The sequence below is a fragment of the Octodon degus genome, unplaced genomic scaffold (genome assembly GCF_000260255.1).
Source record: "Octodon degus isolate 3935 unplaced genomic scaffold, OctDeg1.0 scaffold00293, whole genome shotgun sequence".
NCBI classification, from domain to species: domain Eukaryota; kingdom Metazoa; phylum Chordata; class Mammalia; order Rodentia; family Octodontidae; genus Octodon; species Octodon degus.
This window is the reverse complement of record NW_004524869.1, coordinates 785,626-795,411: the sequence shown is the minus strand read 5'-3', so window position 1 is coordinate 795,411 and position 9,786 is coordinate 785,626. Positions and strand designations below refer to the sequence as shown.

The following is a 9,786-nucleotide window of genomic DNA, read 5'->3' as shown; positions in this document are numbered from 1 at the left end:
TCTCTCTCTCCCCCCATCTATCTCTATGTATGCATAATCATATAAGGCATGAATGAAACAGGCAAGGCAGAGGCCATCTGACAGGTCTTGTGAGGGTAACAAGGAATATGGCTTAGTACCTGGGTACAGGCAGACAGAGGGTGATAAGGCCATCTCTAGGTAAAAAAGGAAAGTGGCCTTTTCATAGAGATTGAAAGAAAGGAAGGGACATTAGGCGGGAAGATATTAATAAACATCAGTGGTCAAAGTTTTCTGCCTGTCTTGCACCTCGGTGGCTACAGTCCTTGAGGTGTCTGGTGTAAATTTTTGGGTGTCTCCAGATATCGGGGGGCCTGCAAGATTCCATGCTCCATCTTGTCTCCCCAGAGAACAATGTCTTTGCTAACAAACAGGCTGGATTTTGGTAGCGTCATGTCCAATTTGAGCTTTACAAATACTTATGCACATTTCTCTTATTTCTGTGTACATCAATATATGCATTGGCAGCTGTAGGTGGATACCCGTGTCTTTAGTTCCTGTCTAGCATTACAGCCTTTGACCAGCAGTGAGAAACTTGGCTGCCATTGTACTGTGTACTTAGTTGATGAATTTCCCTTTAAGGACACATCACTGTCAGCCTGTTCTAGGACATCTACTTTTTCAAATAGATGCTTTCCTCACACTGCTCAGGCTCTGCCCCCATGTCTGGTAGCATAAACAAATGCCTTATTTACATTGCTTGGGCTCCGATATCTTGCAACAGGCAGCTTTCTCCTCCTCTCACTTTGCTCAGGTTTCCTCTGGCAGACCTATAAGGGACATTCCTGCATCAACCCAGTGAAGTCCTAGTATATTTCCTTTTGACTCAATTGAAAACACTCTAAAAACTGGTGTTGGCCTCAATTTAGCTGCAAAAACCTCCATGCTTTCTGGCATGTGATGTCTTCCTTCAGCATATAGTATGTTTTATTATTCAGGGCTCTATGGCACTTTTGGCCATGCTTTCCACAGGGCCCTGGCATAACATTCTTTCTTTGAATTGCTTAATCATAGCATCAGAAGAATGGCCCAATACAGCAACCATTAAAATGCAGATCTGGGTAACTTTCAAAATTTGTAATGAACAGATTTCACAGTCTTGTAATTTTTTTTTTTTCTCTCTCTCTCTCTCTCTCTCTCTCTCTCTCTCTCTCTCTCTCTCTCTCTCTCTCTCTCTCTTGTGGAACTGGGGATTGAACTCAGGCCCTTGTGCTTGCCAGGGAAGTACTTATTCTACTGAGCCATCTCCCTGGCCTCTTTTTTCTTTATTTATTGATTTGGTAGAAGGTCTCACTATGCAGCTCAGACTCATAGTGATCCTGCCTCAGCCTCCCCAAAGTTGGGATTATAGGAGTGTGCCATGCCTGGTTTTTGGTGGCCAGTTTGGCACAGGGCCAGTTCAACATGTGGTATCAGGGATCAAACTGGGGTCCTTGTGCTTGCCAGAAAGGTGCTTAGACTGCTGAGCTATCTCTCTGGAAAGATCTCACAGTCTTTAAGCTAAGTCAGGAAAGTGGGCTTCTTAGGCTTTAGGGGTCAACAGAGTGGGTTGGGTTGCTTTTGATCTAGTTACTCATTAATGCAATTGGTTGAAGGAAGAAAGGTGAATTGATACTGGTCACAAGTACCTATCTCTACCTTATTTCTAGACTGCAGAGAGGCTTGAAAGAAAGTAGTACATACAACATTTAAATACACGACTTTTGAAGACAATGCTTATTTACTTTCAAATAGAGTATAAGTCTAACCTTGAAAATCACAGAGGATTGCTTTTCTCTTCTCTACTCTCTGATATGGTTCAGGAAAAGTGCTTAAAATTATTGTATGTGACACAATGATTTTTTTTTTATTGTGTAAAACAGTCATGGTGTTTAAGTATGATTAACAAATACAAAGTTTCTTTTTATGGCATATTCATTTGTGATGCCTGAGGTGAAATCACAAAGTATTTCCTTATTTGTTTTTGTTTTGTTTTGAGTGGGTGGTTGTTTCTTTTGTCTTCCCAGTGTTAATGAAGCTTTAAAAGATGCATTGAGCTAATTCTCCTTGAACTTCAGCCATCCTTATAGTTCTAGGGACCTGGTAGGAAAGTTTGAACAGAGTGAACTGTTTGTGAAGTATTTTAGTGTGTTTGGTCCCAATTTGTATTTTTTTTATTTTTTAATTTTAGGAAAGGGTTTCAGTGCACCTCAGGGCTGGAACAGCAGGTCCAGGGATCTAACCCCCAGCCTTTGCTCCTGCTTGCAGGTGCTTTAATCCACTGAGCTATTTAGCCACCCCTTACAATTTGCATTTTATATGGAAAATACTTAACCATAGTGAATTAAACCACTACCAAAGGCACTGTGATGATGTTACCTTTTCTCACTATGTAGAGCAAAATTTGGGAGGAAGATCAAGTCTCTCTACTTTGAGGAAACCGTGACCTTTGCAGAAATTTTATAAATTCTGGAACATGGGAGAGGAACTTGATGTTAGAATAGAAGCAGAAGGTGTTGAGTCATGTTGAAAACTTGCTGAAGCTGGAGACATGAAATGATATTTGCACTGTTGGGTGCATGTATGTGAATGTTTTCTACAGTACTTGGAGTCAAACAGCAGAGATATCAGCAGTTGGAGCAAAACAAGCTAGACTTTGATGAGGAAGACATTCAATCTTGAAGCCGCTGGTTTATGGAAGCAGATTACTGTATATGGGGGAGGTGCAGAAAAGCAGGTCTACCTGGAGAGAATGTATAGATTACTAGGAAACCAAAGATGGAGAGATCAAGAGAAGGAAGTCCTTACCGGGCAGAAGAGCCAACATATGGGCTACGAAGGCTTCAAAAGGCTGACAGAAGCAAAATCTTTGGTGAGATTTTGAAATGTTAATGTTTCAGACTTAGATGACTCTGGATGGTGGATGTTTCCAGTTGTGATCTAGATGAGTAAGCTCTGAATTATTTAATGAAAAACCAGGAGCAATGAGCTTACAAGGAGAAAATGTTATTTAGCTTATGGCTCTGGGGGTTTCTGTGTGGATCCATTGTGTTGAACTTCTGGTAAGGGTGCCAAAAAGTAGGGAAGGTGTGTCAGGGGAAGTGGATTATATCACAGTCCAGGACCCGGAGATTTAAAAACTGGCGGGTCACAAGGGAAGCAATTTGAGAGCAACACTTAAGGACTCAGGAGCTCATGAAAGTCTTCTCCTGAGGGTCCACTGTGCCTTTCAATGCCCTCAGCCTGGGAAGCAGGGCTTCAGTGCACAGAACTTTGGGGGCCATTAATCATTCATAGCACAACATGCATGCAAAAGTAAATGAGGATGAGTAGAAGGGAAATACCACTAGAGGTGAGGAGATGAAACTCTCCTGGTTGCCTTCATGGCTCTGTCCCCCTGGGGCAGAGGCTATCCCAGACCTTTTACTAAATGCATATGTTGATTGTTGGCCAGGGAGAGCTCCATCGCTGGGCCAAATTCTTCCTGAATGGAGTAAGGCCTGTCGAAGCCCAGAGGTGAGAAATTTTGGCTGCATTACTCCAGTAAATTCTCAGGATGTCTGGCAAGCTCCCTGCTTTGCGGTATTCTCTCACTGGTCTGTGAAAAAGCTTGAGCATGTGCATGGACGCCTCCGTCTCCACCACGGTCAGTAGGTGCCTAGACCTTTTCTGGGCTGGCCTACTTTCTCCATGCTTCTGGTTTCCTTTAGGGTGATGGAGGCAGGCTAGGAAAGATGGCGGCATGAAAACGGAAAGCTTTCCCTGACCTGCAGACATTGGTCCTTGCAAACCTTTGCTGGGGTCACCTCACTGTGCTGATGAAGGGACTTGGGCACTGTTAAGCTAGTAGATTAGTTCAGACCATTTCCTACTGTGCGACCTGGTGGAGAGAAAAACTGGTGTTAATTTGTAAGTGGAGATCTTTCTTTATTATCATTTTAAAGAAACAACAGCAGCAACAAAAAACAAACAAAAATAAAGATTCAGAATTTCAAAACAAGATGTTAGAACATTAACAATGTTATTACACTGCATAGTGTTATCTTTAAAGTAGTTGCTCAGATTGTCAGTTACAGGCATGCAAAATCTTAAATCTATCCTGGTAGAGAACCCAAGGAGGGCTGAGGCAGTAGGCGCCCAGATTTTCTTAGTGGGAGTCGGTCAAGACCTGGAGGAGAAGGGCTGGGAGGAAAAGAGGTGGAGTCCCTTCTGGCCCACAGCCATACTCTGCCTTTCAGCCTGTATTTAGGGGGTGAGGGGCTGGCTTGGGGGCCTCAGGTGTCAGCTTCCTCGGGGTCCCTCTGGGTAGTTGTCTTGGCCCCCCCCGTTTGGTTCCCCGGCCTGTCGGGCTAGGGCGGGAGCAGCGCCGGGGTGAGATTCCCAGAGGAAGATGCACGGTGCTGGCCAGAGGCCGGCGGGGCGGGCCGGCGAAGGCAGCGGGGTGGGGACAGGGTGGGCTGCGCCCTTCGGCGCTGACCCATTCCACACCCCGCCAAAAGCAGACCCTATCAGCTGGTTCACTCCCCTTCGAGGAGGAGGAGGGAGGGAAAAGGTGGCTAGCCCCTTTCTGCTGAAAAGTAAAGCAGCAGCGAGCTTGCGGGCCGTTCTGCCGCTGTCCCTCCTGCTCCGGGACGATGCATCCTTGCGTTGGCCTGCGCGGCCACAGGCGGGGACTCCGTTTCTGGAGCTAGGGCGGAAACTTTGTGACTTTTCTTCTCCCGACAACTGAACCATGCCATGTGCTCAGAGGGGCTGGCTCGCGAACCTCTCGCTGGCGCTGGCTCAGCTCCTCGCCTTCGGGGCTCTTTGCCATGGCAGGCAGCCGCAGGCAGGCCCGCTGCGCTTCCCCGACCGGCGGCAAGGTTAGTGCCCTCTACAAATTCTCTTCTAAAAATTTCCTCTAACAGCCGTGGTGCTAAGACGTGTGGGAACTTGGTCGCTGTCCTTCCCCTTCCCCCACTGGGCAGAGCTCAACCCTGGAAAGCCCTTCGGCTGACTACTGGAATTTGGGCCAGGGGCTCAGGTTTTCCCCTTTGGGGGGTCCGGTGATGATGCGTGAGTCCCGCTGAAAGGTGAGCAGCAGCTCGCCCTCTCCTGGGATCCCAGAGACAGCGGGCGGCCTTTTCCCCTGGCTTTCTTGTCTTCCCTCTGAATGCTGGGCTGTTCAACTGTCTACTTTTCATATTCGGAACACGGAACACAATTTCTATTAAAGAAAGCATTCCAGCTGGCCGCAGGCTGCCACGACAGTGTTTCTAGTTAGTTTTAAACTCCTAGTCAGGCGACGGGAAATGTGATTCCGCACCCCCGCTGAGCACGTTTGGCTGTGTTTTGGTTTCCTGGAAAGATTTAAGGCTGTATTTTTAAAACAACAGTCCAGGGCTAAATCTACCTTAGGAGGGGTTCCAGCTCTTTTCCCTGTCCTGTCTTACAGATCCGTTTCTTGAAACCCATGCTCTAGAAAACGTTGGACTTTTAATGGGCAGTGGGTTATTATTACTATAATTATTTTTAACCTTAACACCCGGGGCAGGATGGTGTTTTTGCCGGGTTTTTGTTGGGTTTGGGGGGTGGGAGACCATTTTCTTTTTGGTGGGGAGAGCAATGTGCCTCTGGGAAAGAGAGCAGCAGAGCATCCTGTCAGTATCTTGGACCAGTGACAGGGTCCTTCTAGGGGCAGGCGCCCCTCTTGCTGTGCCTCCCTGCAGGTGAGGCTGTAAAGCCTGGAGGCCTGCACCCCAACATCCACAGTGGTGCAGCTCTGCTACCCAGTAGCCATGGCAGGAATGCCCCCTCCCCCAGCACGTGGTTCCCATCCACTGAGTTCTGTGCTTGCTGCCTGGGCTCTAGTCTCAGGTAGGGAAGTGCCCTCCTCAGGTTTCTCACATCCCTTTGATTCCCAAGGCCACTTGGGTGATGAACCTCACTGGCTTGTTTATGTCGAGGGGACTTCTAGGCAGGATTTTCTGCCCACGTTGGGAAGTCCCAACCTGCTGAAAAGCTGGGCTGCGGCTTCCTGGGCTCACAAATGCAATTCCCTCCCTCCCTCTGTGATACTTGTAAGCTAGTGCCGGCCAACCCTGGGGTTAGATGTCAGTTGGCCAGCACTGGCTTGTGTAAACGACCCAGATACAATCTCCCACCCCAAGTTTAAAATAGCAGAGCTTGTTGTTCTTTGAAAAACAGTTCCTTTGTGAAAAGTCTCTCTTCTCGGGCAGCACAAACAGAGCCTGCAAGCACTTCCCAGAGCATTTGGAGATGATTTGGTTCAAAGGCACACATCCTCCTGGGTTGGTTTCCAGTTCTGCTAGCTCCACATCTTCTTTGTGAGGGAGTTCAGACTGGTGTGGAGCAGACACTGCTGGCCCTTGCTTGTTCCTCTCTGGGAGAGAGATGCACTTGGGGTCTTTGGGGTTCTGTGCTGATTGTGATATTGGAAAGTAACTTTAAACTGCATCAAGTGCTGCATAGCATATATATTTAGGCTTAAAAATAACTCCAGTTTAAAAAATTATTTCCCAATCTTAGATAATTCATTAATAGATTTATAGGTAGTCAGTCAATCTTGGTGCTAAGGGAAAATTTCTAAGCAGAGCTCTACAACTGAAGAAGGGGGAGATGAGAAAGAGAAAGGAGTGGATGAGATCTATAAGGAGAGAAAGAGAGGAAGACAGAGAAAGGGGAGGATGAGACAGAGAAAGCAAGGAGAGAGGGAGAGAGAAAGAGAGAGAGAGAGAGAGAGAGAGAGAGAAAGAGAGAGAGAGAGAAGCTAATGAGAGAAGGCAATGCTAAAGCTTCCTGGGGGGTAGGATCACCTTCATTTTTCACTCTAACAGTTTAGAATTGCATTCAAATTCTGAACATTCAAATTTATAAGTTACTTCAGAAATAAATTCTTTCACTGTCTTTATCTCTACTGATGAGTGATGGGAGGCCAAAGTCAGTCTGCTAGACAACATGGATTTGCTGAGGACCTACTAAATTCCACTTCTCCGAGACATTTCACATTGGAAAACAAGCTGAGCCACTAGAGCAAGCTTACAGGTTCCTCCTAGCTCTCCTAGGTTAAGATTTGACTCATAAGAAAGAATATGAAGATGAGTTTAATCTTTCCCAGATCTAAAAGCAGGCAGACTGCAGCAACACTGCTTGGTGTTCTTCTCTCTATTGTGAGGGAAGAATGCACTATGACTTCTCCACGCTTTCTTCATTTACAACAAAGTATCAGAATAATGGGGAATTTGAGTCATACACACAACGCACTGATGACTTCTGGTCAGAAGCTCCTCCACACGTGATGGGATTATGTCCCAAAAAACCTATTGTAGGATAACATCTATAATCATTCATATATGCTATTCTGTGAGGAACAAATGGTTTTAGATATTTCCTTAAGGTAAAAACAAACTTCACAGTTTTGTTATCGTATGTTAATTAGAATAAGCAAAGTGGTTGACAGATGAATTATCACAGGGTTAGTGAGCAAGCCCAATTTCCTGTGGCAGACTTTACAGCTATGAAGGGATCAACTGGATTCCTCACAGCTTGTCAACATATGGCAACTCTGTAATACACATAAGCATCATAGGGTATAAGCACCAGTGGAAAATAATCATGAAAACAAACTTGTTGCAGGAATTTTGTTGCCCATTTTAGTAAGTAGTCTTAGAAATTCAATTGCTCTCTAAGGTAGAAATAAAGATATAGATAAGTACAGATGATGTGTGCCTCAGAAGCACAATACTAAGTTGCAATGATACAGAGGATGAAAGTAACATGCAAATTCATAAATCGTTCCATGAGAAAGTGAATATAAATTTAATCCACACTTTGTAAGACGCCATTAGGTAGGTATTCTTTTATTATGCATGTCTTTTTTCTACTTGAGAGTAGGTAATCCCTTGGATGTTTATATTTTCATAAGGCAACAGATATTTATTATTTTATTTTAGTTTATTTTTTGGAGGAATCGGAGATTGAACTCAGGCTCTTGCACTTGCCAGGTAAACGCTTATTCTACTGAGCTATCTCCCTGGCCCCTAGATGGTTATATTTTCAAAAGATGTACACCTACATGCCTTATTTAGTTCCTCATGAAGTCTCATGAAGTCATAGCCTAAATTGTCAAATTTATATTTTAAAAAAAACAAATGGAAAATTCAGGGGGTAAGTATTTATTTCCATAAACCCTAGCGCAGGTTGTGAGATAATTAGAGGCTATCACAGGCCCTGGTGCCTTCCCCCAGTCTTGTTGGCATCCCACCTGTGCATCTAGTCCCCGGGGTCCACCCTGGGAAGCAGTGAGGGCAGTGCTTACTCTTGTTTCTGGCACCAAGCAGCCAGAGCGGGACTCCTCACTTCTCTTTGTTGTCCCTCATAGAGGTAGGAATGGAGGCTAAAATGAGTGTTATTAGCCAATCTTACTGTATAAATAAAAGATTTGTTTAACTCACAGTTTGGAGGCTGAAGAATCTAAGACTGGAGGCCCCACCGTTTTATGTCTTGGTGAGGGCCTCTTGGCTATCACAGCAGGATATGTGGCATCCTGGTGACAGCAAATGTGAGCAGGCGCAGGCGCCTGATGAGATGGGGAACAGGAGACATGCAGGGCCTTGGCTTGCTCTTTGTTCTTTTCTTTTCTCTTTCCTTTCCTTTCTTTTCTTTTCTTCTGTTCTGTTCTGTTCTCCCCCCTTCCTTTTCCTTCCTTTCCCTCCTCCTCCTTCTCCTCCTTTCTCTCTCTCTCTCTCTCTCTCTCTCTCTCTCTCTCTCTCTCTCTCTCTCTCTCTCTCTCTTCTCTTAAAGGGAATTATGCCTTTATTACTTGTTTTGCTGATCAGGCAGGCTGAATAGTTTGCTTTTTGGTGATCAGTCAAAGAGACCAAATCCCATGTCCTCATCTGACTCCTCCAATTCTTCCTCGGTTTGCACCTTGGCTGGGGCAGCTGCAGTAGCAGGAGCAGCAGTGGTGGCTGTGGCGACATGAGCAGCAGCCACAAATGCAGATGGACCAGCTAGGAAGGCCTTGACCTTTTCAGCAAGTGGGAAGGTGTAATCAGTCTCTACAGGCAAAGCCAGGACCCGCTTGTACCCATTGATGATAAAATGGGGCACTGATGCAACAGCTGGGTAACCAATCTGCAGACAGACACGGGCAACACTGCGGACACCCTCCAGAAAGCGAGAATGCAGTTTCCTCTGTAATGTCAAGGACTTCTGGGTTGTAAATGCTTCCATTGTCAAACACTTGCTGAATGATTAGCCAAAGGAGAATGCGGAGATGTTCAACATGTTCAGGAGGGTTGCCTCGCTGGCTCCCACTTTGTCCCCAGTCTTAATCAGCTATACATCACTAAGGATTTCAGTGGTGCCCCTGGAGATTTTAGTGGTGATGCCCAGGGCCTGGAAGAAGGAGGTCTTCTTGGGCCCCAGACTAGTGTTCTGGGCTGGCATATTGACTTCATATGGTGCAATGGCACCTGCACAGGCAGCAGCAGGCACCTTATTGGCCAGCAGCATATCCCTGATCTCAGTGAGGTCCTCTGTGGTGAGCACAAAGCCCACATTCCCTGGATATGAGGCAACAGTTTCTCCATAACTGGGTTGTTTTCCAGATATCCTTGAATGGCCTAGCGCAGCATGGTGTTCTTGCCCATCAGCACCACGGCCTTCCCTCAAAGGGTTGTTCAGATCTGCTGCATCTGCTTAAAGCCCACATTGTCTGCTCCCACAATGAAGCATTTTGGATAATCCTCCAAAACTTGGATGATCTTTAGGAAGTAGTTGGATTTC

At 45.8% G+C, this 9,786-nt stretch overlaps 1 protein-coding gene across 2 annotated transcripts in view; it reads left to right on the top strand.

The window, feature by feature from the left end:
• Window positions 1-4,549: 4,549 nt before the first annotated feature.
• Adamts12 (ADAM metallopeptidase with thrombospondin type 1 motif 12) overlaps window positions 4,550-9,786 on the top strand; it is a 402,762-nt gene continuing 397,525 nt past the window's right edge. For both annotated transcript variants that reach the window (XM_023707482.1, XM_023707481.1), the window contains exon 1: window positions 4,550-4,859. In XM_023707482.1, coding sequence (XP_023563250.1) covers window positions 4,730-4,859 — 130 coding nt within the window. In that variant the 5' untranslated portion in view covers window positions 4,550-4,729. The remainder of the gene's footprint in view (window positions 4,860-9,786) is intronic.